The 18374-nt window shown below is 38.9% G+C and overlaps 1 protein-coding gene across 1 annotated transcript in view; it reads left to right on the top strand.

The window, feature by feature from the left end:
* LOC126183496 (uncharacterized) overlaps positions 1–14657 on the top strand; it is a 38841-nt gene extending 24184 nt beyond the window's left edge. Inside the window, exon 3 of the mRNA XM_049925529.1 lies at positions 12678–14657. Within this exon, the coding sequence (XP_049781486.1) occupies positions 12678–12890 (213 nt within the window). The 3' untranslated portion in view covers positions 12891–14657. The remainder of the gene's footprint in view (positions 1–12677) is intronic.
* The last annotated feature ends 3717 nt before the right edge of the window (positions 14658–18374 follow it).

The following is an 18374-nucleotide window of genomic DNA, read 5'->3' as shown; positions in this document are numbered from 1 at the left end:
AGACTGGCAATAGCAAAAATACGGAAGATTAGATAAGTACATCGGATGACAAATGAGGAGATACTCAATCGAATTCGGCAGGTAAGAAATTCAAACTGTAAGTTTACTAGAAAAAGGTGTTACTTGTTACATCACATCGAGACGCATCAAGGAATCATCAGTTCAGTAATGAATGGTGGTGTGTGTGGGTGGTGGGGGGGGGGGGAACTGTAGAGGTACGCCAAAGCTTGACTACAGTAATCTGGTTCAAATGGCTGTAGATTGTAATAGTTATGCAGAGTTGAAGGGGCTTTCGCGAGCTAGAGTGGCGTGGAGAGCAGCATCAAAACAGTCTTCGAAGTTAAGACCACATATTTTAATGATAGATCATATTTCACATCTAAGAAATATTCGTCTATGACTGTCATGACCTCTATGTTTTCTAATCCATGTTTGTTTAGATGTGGGATACCTCGAAGTCAACTATTGTCAAAACTGGTCAATAGAGTGGATGTTCTAAGAATTCATACTTCGAATCCCTCACTTTCCTTAGTATCCAATCACGTTAACGGATTAAAGGAAGACATCGAAGCAATTCAGAGGCGCGGTGCTACGTTTGTTACTGATAAGTTCGAATAACGCACAATTGTTAGGGACATGCTTCAAGAACTCAAACAGGAGTCCTTGGAGGGCGACCACATTCTTTTGGAGGAACGCTACTGAGAAAATTTAGAGAACCATCATTTGAAGCTGACTGCAGAACGGTTCTACTGCCTCCAACATACATTGCGCATAAGGACCGCGAAGATAAAATACGGGACATTAGGGTCCATACTGAGGCGTGTAGATCGTTGTTTTTCCCTCGCTGTATTTGTGTGTGCAACAGGAATGGAAATGACTAGTAGAGTTACGGGGTACCTTCCGCCATGCACCGTACGGTGGATTGCAGAGTACCTATATAGAAGTAGGTGTAGATGTTGTCCAATGTCCTGACGAAACACGATTTTTTGGTAACTCACGACTCTTCTCCCATATTCCTTCATCCAGTTAATCCAGAAGGTATATGTAATATTTTCTAGTTATTCCTTGCCTATTTGCGACGTATTCAGTAAGAGTGGTTAGCTTTCAACATATGAAATCGACTTCCCTGATTTTGATTCAGTGTCAGTTGTATCAAACTACTGCTTTAATTGTTCTTTGGTTTCTGGTGTGAACTGTTCAATTCATGAATCATCTACAGAAGCAAATTACGCATAAAATTCCATTCTGAAACGTTTGAAACATTGATGAGGAATTCGCTTTCATAATTTCATGCGTTCACCATTCAACAAGTGCAATAGTCTTATCTGGACAATGCTTTCCGATAGTTCGTTCTACATCTACAATGTTCCACACTTTTCCCTTGTATGTCCTTACACATTTAATTAACTTTCAGTCACCCACATTCCAGTACCATACTGTGCATTTTTCATTGTTTTCGTGGGTAGTTGCAGTTCTAGGACCTCCACATAGGAACTCAGTTGGCCATTGCACAACAACTGCAAATGAAGAGCAGAATCCGTCTCTGTCTTTTGGTGAATTTAAGTTGTCAGTCAATTCTCCAAAGAAACGATCAGTATGACGAGGCGGTCTTCCAATTTATCTGTTTAAACGGAAACAGTCATCACGACCACTTTAAAAAACAGTAACATTGAATTATTCCGCGTATCAAATTGTCGCTTGAGACAAAACTGCATCTATATCCACGCTACCATTGTGCTAGGCCTAGTTGTTGCATTATTTGACCAATCACTGCCTGTTGGTTTCAGCAAGTTTTCACCTTGCGCTCGTAGAATGTAAGGTTACAATTGTAAATTATTGTAATGTTGGAACAATTAATGCTATTATTGACATCTACGACGAATATCTTTCAGACTTCATGATCTACCAATTATAAAATTAGAGAAACTAATGACAGTAACACTCGGTAACATATGAGAACCCAGATTTGTACTGCAAACTGACATATATCAAGGATTATTACCATGAAACTTTTTGAAGTGAAAACACCAATTAGACACATATTCCTTACCCAAATACTTCCGATATTCGGTTTTCTGAAGTTGTCAGGAGTGCGAAAGCTCCTTGGGTCAGTAAACTGATCGTTGCATTTTATTGTCAATTTATGGGTACAGTTCATGTGCATAAACGCTTTTGCCATCTTGTATGCATTTTGCAGCTCTTGTGGACAAATACTGTGTAGCCAATCGGAACTGGTTATACATTTTTCTTTAATTTGCACACAACAATCCATAACGCAAATTAACAATTCCCACCTTGTTTTCACTCTTTCTCTGTTGAATTTGATTTTAAAGTAAACTACATAAACAACGATCTAGCGCAGAAAGCTCCTTTGTGATCCATAAACACCTTCGCCGCTAACAACAGCGGAATAGATTTAATAGAGACGCCATTCCACTGTTGGCCCATTCGGCCATTAATGTTGAGGGGTTCACCCTGTTGCAAGTACGTTCCAGGTACTGTTGCCGAAGGAATGTCCACATACAGTTCAAGTTTTTATGTGCCCAGCATGACAAACGTGATGATAGATACATCTCCGTAACGCTGAGAACAGAGCACGTCTTTATATGAAAATTTTTCCTTCATAATTTTTCAGTACTGTCACCTTTTGAAGCATTTCCGTTTCCTTCTAAAAACAGCCTTTAACACAACATTTAACTTCACAGCAACAGATGATAAATTTCCCGCCTTCACTCCCTATACAGAACTGATCACAGTTTGATTTCGATATTCCATAACAGGCTGCAGATGTTTCTCCGATTATGTAAATTTAGTAACATCAATCATAGGAAATGATGTGCTATTAGTGTATAAGTAAGCCTGTGTTACTGGATATAGTATAGTATCTGTATGGTTAGTTTTTGGTTCTATGGTGCTATGTTATCTTTGTATTAGCTGTAATACTGTAGAGGATGTACTACTGTATCAATGATTATATTATCTTACCACAGTGATACAAGGTGTAAAATGAAGCATGTGCATGTTGTAGAAAGCTTAGAACCACAGGATTTGAAAGGTTGTCTTGCATGTTTGACAGTACTATTTTTTGTAGTTGAAGACGGCATTTTTGTGTATATTACTTTGATAAATCTTTTACTTATTAAGTAATATAACAATATTTATTAAAACTGAATTTTTAAATAATTTGTGAAAATTTCGAACTTTAAGAAACAATACTTCTTGGATACACTCATTTTATAGTTCTAGAGGGTTAATAGCTTGCGTTGTGGCCTTCGTCTCGTTTTCAACCGTCTTACTTTACAATACATTGTGAGCGAAGAAACGCGCGTACATGAATTCGGTTGAGAATTTACATTTCTCAACACAAAAATATAGCATGGTTCAGGAGTTGCCAAGAATTCTCTCTGCTGTGTATCCAAAACATAGAGTTTTCTGTCGTGTTATTTGGTGCTTCGTTCAACATGAGGAACATGATGCCTTCCTAGTCTAAGGGACAAAATAACAAGTCACGGGAAATACTGTACCTCATCCCACATTTCCTGACATTGTTGTGCACTTCACTTATTTGTAATCAATTTTATGATCATTTATCTTTGTCAAAACCCTAGCAATGTTGCTTGTAACAACTGTTCTGTTATCTTCGTCCAATGTGATGCCACCTACTAGCATTCTCCTAAACAAGCGCATTTTAACCGAAGAGACATCAGATATCGAAACAGTTTACATCGCAGGGGTATATAGATTAAGATCGTGCATCATTACGGTGATTTTTGGTTAGGCTTCAGTTGCACCACCACTGTTTTAACTGATCGCAGGTCGGCAAAAAATTGTAACGAACTCATACAAAAAATTTTAAAAATATTTTATGATTGTGTTCAGCAATAATATTTTGCTGCAAGCGTTACCAACACAAAGTGTATAAGCAACACTGTGCAGGAAGCTAAAACATGTATCACAGGTTATAGTTAATCCGTTATGCATCGTATTGTGTAAAGCGACACGTTTCGACCTGTCGGAACTCTAAGATTTGTTCGAGTAACGGGTTACCGAGAAGAAAGGGTAGCTCCCTAACCACACAAAAATGTTCGCTAGAGTGTCATAAACAATATAAATAAATCATAATACAGAAGATTTGCCATTGATTGCCAAACAATCTTTCTAAGTAGACAGTGAAATAAAATGTCTGAGTTTGTGTTTAAAGTGATAGTAGTACTGACTTGCAGCAGTGCTCGTGATTCCTTGGACAGTCTGGTCACGAAATAAAATACTTTGTACAGTTCGTTTTTTCTATGGCGTATCATCAGTACGTTGTTGTACGATCGTAGCTCTGAGATACTTAGTGAAATGTATATAAATGTCATTCTAAATTACAATCGACCTCGTTAAATACAACTTACAACTCGTGCAGGGAAACGGAAGATATGATGTTCCAGTACATTCCAACATATCGCCTTCGGAACGCAAGTTCTCGTCTTTCTCATTTGGGAGTATTACGCAATTAATATGATTGCACAAACACGCAATAATATATCGAATGAAACGCGTTGTCCCTTAGGACAAGAGATTTTCTTCAGCGAAGTGTCATCCCTGTGGGGTCCACGCTGCTACACGGCTGAGTGACCTGCAGTGCCGAGGGTCTAATTTGATTATTGGACTAGAGGAAAACGTGTTATCCTGCGAGACATTGGCGAGGGGACGCCCGGCTACAGATGCCGTCCAATAGGCAATCCCATTACTTCCGACACTCAATTCATTATATCGGATCACCCCGGCCACTGCGTCCCACACCCAACGCGCTCTTCGGATAAACCTCTCACATCTCGTTCCCGGAATCATATTCTTACTTTTCGCTCCGATTACTTGAACTGACTTGCAGTCCTCGGACATCTCTAAGCATTTTATGATACGACTTCGCTAAGTCTTCTTAATATATGGCAAGGCCACATTGCGACATTAACATTTCTCGTCACCATTCCCAGTTAACTGTCAATTGGAGGTATTATGTCCCATACAGTGTACCGAATACAGTGTTATACTGTCTTGTATTAAGAAAGTGAATCATTTAGTGACGGATTCCATTGCGTTGATAGACAACCGTCTATTAGTGCGTGCACCCGTTAATTTGCTTCTCAGATCGTTTCGTACAAACCAACACTATACAGGCAAAAGGAAATACTCCTCTTAAAACACTAACCTTCATCGACCCAAAAACAATTTCGAAATTTTTGATATCAATTTTTACCAATCGCTGAAACACATTTAACTTTCTCGTAGTTAGTTTCAAAATATTCCACGTTAGATTTAAACAGTGTTTAAGTGAAAATCTTCAGTAATGATGCTCCATTCTGTTATTCGGTTTCCCCCTATGTTGTTCCGTAGTAGGAGAGAGTGTAGTTCCTTGGAACACCTTTCGTACTTTCGCCTCTAGCCTGCCCTATGATAAAAGTTTAGAAAATTCTCGTAATCTGTTTTAAATGATGGCATCCAATTTTTATGTCCTGCAGTCTTGTTCTGGAATTACAAAGATTACTCCGGAAAATTAAGGTACAACGTGGTAATGTACCTACAAACAAATATTCGACTGAAACATAAATGTGTTACAATCGAGAAAATCTTGTCAGTATTGTATTCAGTAGTCTATCTGTCACGTTATCACTCCACTACACACCCATAATCAGGAAGTAGAATCAAATTAAGGAGAAGTATTGTAAAAACGAGTTCTTAAACCGTTAAAGAAACTCAGTTCATTTGAAAGTATCACGTGTGCCATTCTGAATGCTGCACGGACGAAGAAGTATAGCTTAACTGTCCACATGTTATACAAGTAGTTCTAAAAATATATAGCATTTTACTCACCTTAAAGTTCTATACCTGTAGAATAAACAGCTTTTAATACGTTATACAGCACTAGGATGTATTGAAAGCGAAATATTTACAAATTCTTCGCAATATACAGCGTCATGTCTAACAACAACAAAAATTATAGAAATCATTTGGCTGATAGGGCGAGTAGCAATCTACCTATATTTGCTGTGTACGGTAAGGTTTCTAGGCTGAGTGACTGTAGGAGGATACAAGATGACTTAGACAAAATTCTAGATGGTGTGATGAATGGCAACTAGCTCTAAATGTAGAAAAATATAAGTTAATGTGAATTTCTAGCAAAAATAAACCCATAATGTTGGGATACAGAATGAATAGTGTCCTGCCTGACACAGCCACGTCGTTTAAATATCCGGGCGTAACGCTGCAGAGCAATATGAAATGGAACGAGCACATGAGGATTGTAATAGGTAAGGCGAATGGTCGACTTCGACTTGTTGGTAGAACTTTAGGAAAGTGTGGTTCATCTGTAAAGAATACCGCTTATGGGACGCTAGTGCGACCTACTCTTGAGTACTGCTCGAGTGTTTGTTATATGTATCAGGTAGGATTAAAGGAAGACATCGAAGAAATTCCGAGGTGGGCTGATAGATTTATTACCAGTAGGTCCAAACAACAGTCAAGTGTTATGGATATGCTTCGGGAGCTCAAATGGAAATCCCTGGAGTGTAGGCGACTTTCTTTTCGTGGAACACTATTGAGAAAATTTAGAGAACCGGCAATTGAAGCTGACTGCAGAACGATTCTGCTGCTTCCAACAAGGACCACGAATATGCGAGAAATCAGAGATCATAAGGAGGCATATAGACATTCGTTTCTCCCTTCCTCTGTTTGCTGGTGTAACAGGAAAAAAAATGACTTGTAATTGCACAAGGTACCTTCCACCACTCGCCATACGGTGGCAGTAGCTGTGTAGATGTAGAAAACTGCAGATACTATTTATTGCGGTCTCGAGTGCGCATTGCGTCATATGATTCTAAAATCGGTCCCTAAATTAAGTATCGACCAAAAATCATCGCTTGTTCCGAGGTACACTCTCCGCTAAGGACAAGACTCTCTCCTACTATACTAATTTAAATTTAACCATTGGAACATGCTGTCTGTCCTCATTTCGCGGAGATATGCTTGTCGAAATTGTGCTTTGTTGTGAAACTTACTTAAAGGACAATTCAATGATTTACAAAAGTCTGTCTTTGTAATCACAGATATCGTCACCACTCGGATAAAGCGAGAAAAAAATCCCTTGGAAGGCTATTCCTAGTAACCGTTACGGTATAATTAACAGGTGATCTCAGTGCTATGGTTTTCATATCACAGACCATTTACTCAGTGCATTCCTGTGAACGACACCGTGTATACGAAGCATGGCACTATGAATCTAATTGTGACTCCTGGCGCTGCTTTTCTGTTACAACACTCGTCTTTGTCTCTCGCTTCTTCTAGTACTGAATGCTTTCAAAAACTTCGAGCGCTGGGTCACTGTAATATCAGGAGTAGACATACATATGAATGATTTTTTTTAAATTTCTGGTGAGTCCCCCGTAGCCCTGTTGGAATTACTAATGCTCAAGCGTCTCAGTAATCGAGTGTCCACAACTGAGAACGGTTTTCATCCGTAAGTTACTTCTGCTTGTATTTCCAGACAGTTTTGAGTAACATATGCACATATTTCTGGCTCAATTAGCATTAAGATTCCTTTTAGTCATGTTACTCATTCAGTTGTTCATGGTATTAGGAAAGTAAGTAATGTATTGGCGTTGATTATAAAAATAAAAGTCTCTAATAAGAGGAAGTAAAACAAATTCATATTGGTATTGAGGTGAAAGAAGAGAGAATTTCGATTATTTAGTGGAAAATACTTGAACTCATCTGTGAATAGTATTGGAAGGTAATAAACTAAGTGCTCTTATTTACATGTCAATAAAAGAAATTTTGCCTCGTCGTAAAAAAGTTACCAAGGTATTGACAGTAAAACAAAACACGGAAAAGGAAACAGAACTAAGTTATAAAACTTGCTTACGGCGTATGGGGTTTGGAAATTCCCCAGGGTTATCAACCCGGTCGTAACGGAAGAAAAGACCACTCGCTATCTTAGGTTGTTGGTCTGAAAGCCTGACAATTAGTCGTAGTACAACGGCGAAATTCTCCATCTTCCTGGACTTGTAGCGAGCACCGTTGCTTCGTGATGCGAGAACCGTAGCTCAGAATTCTAATTTAGCGCTTTTGACTTAACTACAGTATTTCACAAATACTTGCAGTAAGAGTCTCGTCCGTCAAAGGAAACGTGTGTTAGTAGACAGAAGTCCATATTCGAATTCACGGTACAAGAGAGATGGAATACATAAATGCACACAGTCTGCTTGAAGCAAGAGTTTACAGCTGTAAACGTAGGCTCGCACTACTGGGGTTTCGGCTGCGCGCCTGGTTTGGTGGCAGCCCGCCCGCCGTGATACCGACACGGGTTGTCCGCGCCACAGGCGCCAACGCCCAGATAGGGCTGTCGGCGCTCCCCCGAGCGGTTATCTCGTTACGCGAAACGCTGGCTCCTTCTCAAATAAAACACTCCCAGCCAGGCACGACTTCTTGCTTCCACGGTCCCCTTCCGCCTACCGTAATCAGGTTCGCCGCGGGCTGGAAATTGTGCGGTCGGCAGGCCATCTGTCATGCCGAGATAAAAGACGCGACGACACCTTCTTCTCAGAGCTGTCTCTCAGGAAATAAACCTGCAATAGGCGATACATTTCAGGCTTTTGATTCTCGTACATTATTTCTGTAGATTGTAACGAAAATGTGTCTCAAGTTATCCATAGGAGAGAAACATTTTAACGCTTGAACAAATTGCATCATCCGGAAAGACTGTACTAAATGAATCCAAACTCGTAGGTCGTATGCGTGAGCGAAGCAGGCCGTATGTGTGACAGTCAGAGTCATTGTTACGCCAAGATCAGTCACTGAAAAGCCGCCAAGCGAAGTGGAAACATCTAAACAAGTGCCAAAATACTTCTTCCGTGGCAAGGGTGTAATATCAGCACGTAAGTAAATTTGAACTTGGAATAGTGGTGAATCTCTGGGAGATAGATTTGTATTGCTGTGATATTTTGGGCTGTAGCAGTGACGTGATGGAACGACACTGAAGCTAAAGTGTGTAGAAGAGCAATTGCTGCCCTACACAGTGAGACGACAGAGCGACATGACTGCATTTTGACAGCGTTGCCGTAACATACCGAACAGTGAGGTCCTGATTGAGCCAACGGGTCGACGTCGTCTGTATATGCTGTATGATGACTTTACGTCATAGCATCTCATTCCTTCGTACTGAAATTGCTAACATGTCACGCTACAATGCCAACATGAACACTTCTCCCCGCTTTCTGATCGCCAAAATGTACAGTTATCGCCGGCCTGAGTGGTCGAGCGGTTCTAGGCGCTACAGTCTGGCACCGCGCGACCGCTACGGCCGCAGGTTCGAATCCTGCCTCGGGCGTGGATGTATGTGATGTCCTTAGGTTAATTAGGTTTAAGTAGTTCTACGTTCTAGGGGACTGATGTCCTCAGATGTTAAGTACCATAGTGCTCAGAGCCATTTGAACCATTTGTACAGTTATCGGTCGAATGCCACTGCAACCGTCCTAAAGTGATGGTCACAAATATATAAGGCACTGCCGTGGTGACGGTAATCCGACACATATTGTTGGGTCTCAAAGCGGACGAACACTAAGTGTGATGGTTTGAACGTCATTGTGGAATCTTCGCAAAAGTTTGTGCAATTTGACGATGAAATCTTAAGAAATTCTAATGCGCCTCAATTCATAAACGTCGTGGTTGCCACACAGAAAATGCCCGAAACTATACAGAAGACTTGTTTCAGTTTGAAACTAATCTATTTTCGCAGTGTTTAGATTTCCTCTTGTGGATTATTGAATTATTCAGTGGCAAGCGCGATGCTGTTTCATGCACTGGTAACGACGTTTCATGATAAAAGGAGTACCGACTTGTATAAAATCGTCATTGGTGTGATAGGAATTTGCAGTATTCCATTTTTACATCCGATCTGCATGACACTAACGATAATTTTTTTTAATATAAACTTTTCATATCTGATCAAACTCTCAAATCAAACTGAACCTTTGCTTCTGATGACACATTTTATTTTCACCCGCTTACATTTTAAATATTGTTTGTGTCTAGAACTGTATAATATTTGGGGCAGCTGATAGGAAGAGAAGAGTTCTTTTTCAGATAAAAGATGTGAAATCTCGTTGAAGGTGCAAGCTGTAATGTGCCAGCTGCTATCGTATCTTATCGGCCTGATACTGCGCCACTTACAGCCACCTGCTGCATGGAAGGTCGTCTGACTGTAGTGAAAAATTTAACAACAGTGCTCGCTACGAAGACAGTTCTCTGTTCTGTATGTTTTACAACATTTGGCAGCTATATAATACGCATAGTATTTTATATACTCTCCACTTTTTGAAGGAAGAGTGATATCGGAACATACATTAACAGTACTCAACTGTTTTGTAATTACCGCTATTGTTTGCCACTGGTGTGCTAGCTGGTTACACCAGTCAAGCCAGGCATTGTCTGTGATCTTTGGTCAGGCCTTCAACAGAAAATCACTTATCTCTTTCTTCCAAATATTCTATGTCTACACTACTCGGTCTCGATTTACCACCGAATATTATGTGATCACGCTACAGCAACCTATGTAAAAGATACCAAAGAAGTGTTTAATCAGTAGGATAGGGAAGAAGATTAAATTGTTGTGACTGGGTTGGGTTGTTTTGTGGGAAGAGACCAAACAGCAGGTGATCGGTACCATAGGATTAGGAAAGGATAAGGAAGGAAGTCGGCCTGCCCTTTCAAAGGAACCATCCCGGCATTTGCCTGAAGCGATTTAGGGAAATCACGGAAAACCTTAATAAGGATGGCCAGACGCTGGTTTGAACCTTCGTCCTCCCGATTGCGAGTCCAATGTGCTAACCACTGCGCCACCTACATCGACAGGATTTCTTACTTTTGTCACACAGGTTCTCTGTTCGCCACCAAGAAGCAGTATGAGGTGCTGACGTAGTCAAGCAACTACTTTTACTGCGTACACACGGTCAGTATGTAGCATACTTTCGCCCTTTTACTTAAAAAGGGGACATACGATGTTTGCACACAGTTCGTTGCAAGAAAGGATTATGAACAGAATAACTACTCATTGCAGTAACAACTAAAATAACTGATAACGTTTTCAGACCATTCGATTCTTATACCTTCTGTGAGTTTTCATTCTTTTTCTCTTTTATCCCCTATTTTTCATTTTTTTTTAGTTCAAACTGAAGACAAACTGGCTTGATTCATTCACAACTATGTCATTATTAAGATCAACTTGTAGTATGATGCAACGGTTGGAGGCTTTGGGAGAATAATTATTGCGTTTTTAGACGAGAATAGCACAACTGCTGGTACGTTTTAATGAAGACTGCGTTATAAAAGTTTCCAGGCATAGAACTAATCCAATCTTAGTTCATTACAGTAATACATTGCACTCACCGTATTTATATGGATTTCCAAAACTTTTCTTTAAATACGAAACAACAAAATGTTATTTAGTAACCTGATTATATCTCTCAAAACTGATCTTTTAGAATACATGTCAAACATTTCCGTGATTAATAAATGCTGTAAATAATTTCAAGAAATATCTTGTTTCTGTAAGTTAATCTTAGGTTTCTGCTTTGTTTTTTTGCTGTACCTACGCTTTTACAGTGTGTTTTCCCTTTCAAATCTGCTGCCATGCCTTGCACTTCTATCTTCAAATTCGCATATCGGTTGTGGTTGCTTCTGCTTAGCTTGTATGTTTCTGATCTCCTTTTGGTGTGATCTGCCTCTCAGTTAGATAGAGTATTGAAATTTAAAATTTAAAGATATGTAAAACTGATAATAACAAAGAATCGATGAAACATATTTTTGTAAAAGGTATAAAACGAATTCCCGTTTTCCAAAATCTGGAACTGAATGTGTACATTTTATTATATGTCTATAGATTTCATAATATCCTAACTTTAACGACGATAATGAAAAATTGGGCTGCTACATTTTATTACGACTGTGGTTTTTTTTCTTTTCACCACAGATATTATGTTATTTGATTTACAGAACAGTCATTACTTTTGACTGGGTAGCCAGCCATCTAGAACAACATAAATTGTTTCAAGAAATTTGTGCTAATGTTACTCTACAGAAGCCACTTACGGTTTTGGTCTATTTTATGCTCTTCATACACATGTCTGTCACGAGAAAACGAAATGGTAAAACTACTATATACGTCGTTTACATGTGAGGTGCATGTGAATGAAGTATATAACATCAACAGAAGCTGGAAGAATTTACTATAGTCTCTCATACAGATATAGTGATTGCAGTTTTTCCCCCACTTTCCGAATCTACGAAGTAATCGTGGACGGTAATTTTCTCAACAAAAATTAATTATTGTTCTACAAAGCAAATAATGTAGTAATTAATGCAAATCAGGAAATCGTAGTTGTAAAAAATTAAATGTTTCGGACTAATTTATTATCACCACCGTTATCATTCTTGTATTTCAAAATTTAAAGGTACCGGTATCTAACCAAAGTAAGAATCAACTGATACTGACAAAGATTCGCGGAAACATGATTTCGTAAAAGAAACGAGAAGAATGTCTGTTTTGAGAGACTGGGAGGAAGCTATTCCTCAAAACCACCTGTTTCTGTTTGTATTAGAAGCATCTGTGTTATAGCGGCGACTCTTTCTGTGTGTTGCAGCTGCAGCAGGAGGCTGAGAAGACGCGTGAGCCGTCAGCAGTGGTCAGCGGCGGTCTGGCCGGCGGCAGCAGCGTGGGCGGCGGGGGTGGCGGTGGTGTGAGCGTGGGCGGCGCCTCGCTGCTGGGGCGCCTGGTTCCCCCACAGTACGGCCGTCCCGTGTGCTGGACCGTCATCGCACTCTACGTGGGGTGGCGCATCATCTGCTCGCGATGAGCCGTGCCGCGGGCCGCCACCCTCTAGTCTTTAAGTTCTACTTTCTAAGTCTCATTTCATTTTAGTTCTTATCGTTATGAGTGGAGATGATCTCCTAACGTGTCTCCCTGAGACAGTTTCAGTGATTACTTGTTTGTTTCACGTATCTGTATTAGAGAACTATTCGTTCGATTTGTATCTGTAATTCCCAGTGATCTCCTTAGGTTAAGCTTTACGGGTCGTGTACTGAATCTCACGATAGTTTTGAGAAGTGGTAAAATGTGCTCCGAATTTTATACAATTATCACTTCTTGCATTCAGTGCATTGCTTACATAAATCGTAATTTTTTTGATTACAGTGTGTGTTTACATGTCTACTTATCGCTTAGCTGTAGGACAGATTTCTTTTTAGTGCTTAGATACGTTTTGTTTTGCAACTCTATTGTAATTATGGGTTATGACCGTATATAAAAGTATATAAATATATATAATAAATCGCAAGTAAAGCTGTTCGATTACGTAAATGGAACATTGTATATTGTGTTGTGGAACATTCCTAATGTAAAACTGAATAATTATTGTGTATTTTTTTAATTGTGCAAAAAGGTTCCAATACCTTTTTTTAGAGTTTTCATATGATCTCTTACGCGTAGTTGTAGACATAGCTGCGTGTACAATGGGTGACGTTGTAGCAGTATCCCAAAGCATTGCAGCTCCGCTAGTTTGTAACTTATATTTTTGTGTGAGAGAAAGTCTTCTCTTTTGTAAGTTGACCTCGGAGTAACACGTCACAGCAGAGGGCAGACATGAAATCTCAGAGGAATTTCGTCGTATTTTAAGCTATGCAGATCATTTCTTCAAATTTCATTGCTCTAATTATTGTATATAGACAATTCAGTGAGAGAGTACTTTATGTGTAATTAAGGTTTTAAAACTGCACTTACAGGTACTGTTGTGTGAGGCAGCAAGACATTTTGTTCTACACTAGATGTCCTTTGTAAATTTTGTTGCTGAAGAAAACATATTCCTTCACCATTATGTTATCTATAAAAGTTGTAAGCACAATACGTAGAGCTCCATTTCGTATTGACGGGACTATTTTCATTTTGGAATACACAAATTAATAGCCTTTAACTAATTTATTGAAATATTTGTGCCACATTATCCAGACTTCATGCAAAACTTTTTTGCAAACAACTTTCCTCTTCTCTTCATTTCTTTAATCTTTTCCATTTACCTTCATCCACCATTTACCTTACAGAATTGGTAACTCATATGAAATTTTCACCAGTAAATCCTGGACTGATTATAACTTAATTACTAAGTACTTGTGACACTGTGGTGCCAGTTACTGAAAACAATTGTAAAAGTTGTAACAGAACCATTTGCGACGCTATGTCTGAGCGTTCTCTGCTGTTAGACCTGTTTTGTCAAATGTGTGGCTTGTAAATAGCTTACCATTTTTTAAACAAACTAACAGTTGGTAGGTTTCACTGCTGTTGCAGGTTGATGGACAGTCTGTCAATTGGATCTGTGGCTTCAGAGAAACCTTCGCTTATCAAAGTGTCACTGTGATTACATATTTCTATAATCTGATGAATATATCATAGGTTATATTTGCATGTCGTAACATAGGAAGTATAAAAAATTAAGGCAAATGTATGGGAGAGAACACTTGTGTTCTCTGACCTACACTCTGTTGCTACCAATGTCTTTCAGAACTGTACACTTTTTCACTTTTGTAAAACAATTGAATTTTGAAATAAATGTAAACATTCTGGTAATAAAGTTCAGTTTGTATCATTTTGTATTCAAGTGTTTCATGTGCATAGAATGCTAATAGTTAATTTACCATCTTAGTACTCCATTTCAGTTCAAAACCTATTTCAGATTCTCACATAAACCTTTTCTGTTGTATTGACTTCAACATTCCAACTATGATGCAAATTTTTGGGGTACTCTTTTCTAACAATTATTGTACCACATACAGTCATCACTCAGTCACTCACTGCTGTTCTAAAAAGCTTTTCCTTATTGAACAAATTCACAAATTACTGTTATTATTCTACTGAACAATGAAAAACTTTTGTTCCATCTTATGAATAGTAATTTATGAATAGATTAGCATTATTACCAGCTTTTATGCTAATTTAGTAAGTTTAATAATTGAAGCAAAGTTATTTAGTAAATCTGACCACTAAACATCCCATCCAAAGACACAATTCGAGTCATTAAGCTACTGAATAATTGATTGGTGAGATGTATTTTATTACACCCATGTAATAGTTTCCCATGTGGACTAGTAAGACTTTGAAGAAACATTCACACTGGCCATTCACACTGTAAAACTTCCTATATCATAGTAATAAGTCCTTTTTTTCAATTGATGCTCTTACAAATATTTATTTTTTCAATGAAAAGAACACTGTTGCAAAATTCTTATGCTGAATGTATCCAAGTGAGTTCAAACAACTCATAAGGAATATAGAAGCACTTAGATCTTGGACAGAAATATTGTACATTTGTTTGCACACAGAAATGTTCAAATTACATGTAGTATGTTTCTTCTGAATAATTGCTCCATAACATACATTCAAGAATTATTGTGCAACATACATGAGAACTCTGCAATGACAAATTTATTTGCAAGAATATCTGTTAGCCACACCTGAAAACATTACATTTTCTAAAAGTGATAGAGCCTCACTAGAAACTCATATCTACTGAAGAAATATTTGTGAAAAAGGATAAGACTAAAATACAATTAAAATTACAATAAAAATAAAAGAACATCAAATGACTGAAAACTGATCTTAAAAGCAACTTCAAGATCTGCTTTAATTAGCAGTTAGTGTACACTCCAACTATAATAAAACTGCTGTGTTTCTCTTTTTTCTAAGCAGGGTCTGAATTTCACAAACGTCGTTTTTTTGGTCTACTTTATTTATACGAATACTAGCAACTTCACAGTGTCATTTATTGTTCATGGGGAACTACCATACAGCTTTCACTTGCTTTTTTTGTACATGTATCAGAAATAGCAACGTATGACAACGACTCACTACATGCATATGTTCAAGAACGAATACTCGAGGTCATGATTGTAACTGACATAATCTCGAATTCTCGATAAAAGATTGATGTTCACAAAGATGGATGGTACCATGAGGAGGGGCATTAACCTTCAAACAAAAGAGAATAATAAACTGAATCACTGAAAGTTGAATAGTTTACAGCAGTTTTCTATCCCACACATTATTGTGTTTAAGACTTTGGTGGTGACTGTAACGGAACTTGGCCTTGCACCGCCTCTTGTTTCATTTCATGTTATTATAATTTCCGAAACAAGGCAGCATGTCGTAATCGGTTTCTTCTGAAGACTGCTTGCTTCAGGATTGTAATGGAAAATTTCAACAACAGTTTATGGTAAGTAGGGAAGATTTAAAATTGTGAACAGTCTAGTTGGAGAATGACGCCATGCGAATAGGTGCTAGAAACTGAAACTCGTGTAAGATCGATGTTAATATATTTTCTGAACAAAACCTTGAACAGTCTTCGATCTCCTAGTAACTAACAGACACGAACTTTTCGACGGAATTGCTGTTTTGGAGGAAATCAGTGACCATAAGGATGTTATGGTCTCATTAACACAGACGTACACAGGTCGTGTTCTAGCGGTTGGCTTCACTGCCTCTAGATCGCTGGTTCGATTCCTGCCGATGGGCAGATTTTCATGGGCAGGTGTTCGTGTTGTTTTCATCGTTTTACCTCATCTTTTTCGTCGCGTATATCGCCACATTGGCGTCAAATAGAAAGATTTGCACCAAGTGGCGGAACAACCCCAGACACATGGCCAATAATACCATACGATTATTTCATTTCAGTTACGGCAGGTGTGAAAAGGGATATTAAGAATGATAGGTAAACATAATTAGTAAGGAAGTATGACAAGGAAAAGATAGCAGACTATCTGAACAGTAAGTGTCATTCATTACGAGTACAAGGTTTTAAGTATCCAGAGATTTATGCGATATAATTTGGACCTCTATGTGTGAAAAAAGGTGTGGGAAATATCCACTGTACTTCAATAGGCAAGCTAGAACGTTTCTAAAAATAAAGAGGGCTTCATAAAAAAATAAACACTGTCAGAACAAGACTTGAAGGCCCAAAGTACTGACCGGTCGCCGTGTCATCCTCAGCCCTAAGGGGTCTCCGGATGCGGATACAGAGTGTCATGCTGTTAGCACTCCGCTCTCCCGGTCGTTGTCATTTTTCGCGACCAGTACCGCTACTTCTCACTCAAGTAGCTCCTCAATTGGCCTAACAAGGTCCGAGTGCAGCCCACTTGCCAACAGCACTCGAGAGACCCGGCCGGTGACCCATCCAAGTGCTAGCCAAGTCCAACATCGCTTAACTTCGGTGATCTGACGGGACCCAGTGTTACCACTGCGGCAAGACCGTTGGATAAAGAGAGCTTAATACCAGATTAAAATTAGAAGGAAGTCTCGCTGACACACAAAAGCTGAACAAAGCCAAAACGGCCGTAAGCAGAGCAATAGCAATTTTAAAATAAAATTAAACGACCAATCTCATGAAAATATTTAGACGTTTTAGTCCAATACAAAGTCAGTTAACAGGCCAAAACCATCTATACGTCGCTCAGTAATCATACAGATCCTGAAACAGAAGATAAGAGATACAAGGACTAAATGCTCAATTAGGCCTTCCGAAATTGCTACACTTAATCGCAGAAGAAAATTCGGTAGATTACATCAGCAGCTCCATGCAACATTTCGCAGGAGATTATGCTGCACGCAGGTTGTGACGATAGATAATTGTAGAAAATTGCAGGAAGATCTTCGGAGGATTCACCTTTTTCTTCTGCTGGCACTCACAGTTGACGCTCAACAGTAATAAACGCAACGTATTGCGTGTCCCACCATTAAACAATTACACTCCTGTCGATATATCACTGTAAATAGTAACAACCGTAATTTGTCTCAGAGTATCCGCCCGAACGGCCATGACGGGAGCGACAACTTACTCGTAGAACAGATAGCTGTAAAAGCAGAAACTGGGAGGAAATTTATTCGAAGAATCGCCAAGAAATACAATTCACACAGGAAAGAAGTTGCTAACTACACTGAGATATTTTTCACTATTGATCGTCAATGTGGAACCTTTACCCAGTAGGATTAATAGAAGAGACAGAAAAAGACACAAATAAAGGCGATACGTTTCGTGAAAGGTTTGTTTCGTAAGATCGAAAGCGTTACGGAATGTTCATGAAGCTCCAGTGGTAGACAGTACACGAGAAGCTTTGTTCATCACGGAAAAGTTTTCTGCTACAATTAAGATAATATACGAGTCAGACAACATATTACCTAGCCATGTATATACGTCGCCAGATTACTATGTCAGGAAGCACAGAATATTTAAGCTTACACCGAGTCTTACCAGACCGTCTTTTTTCCCGCATAATGTTCGCGGATGTGCCAGGAAATA

Source organism: Schistocerca cancellata, chromosome 4 (assembly GCF_023864275.1).
Source record: "Schistocerca cancellata isolate TAMUIC-IGC-003103 chromosome 4, iqSchCanc2.1, whole genome shotgun sequence".
Classification (NCBI taxonomy): Eukaryota; Metazoa; Arthropoda; class Insecta; order Orthoptera; family Acrididae; genus Schistocerca; species Schistocerca cancellata.
This window is presented reverse-complemented; position numbering and strand designations above follow the sequence as displayed.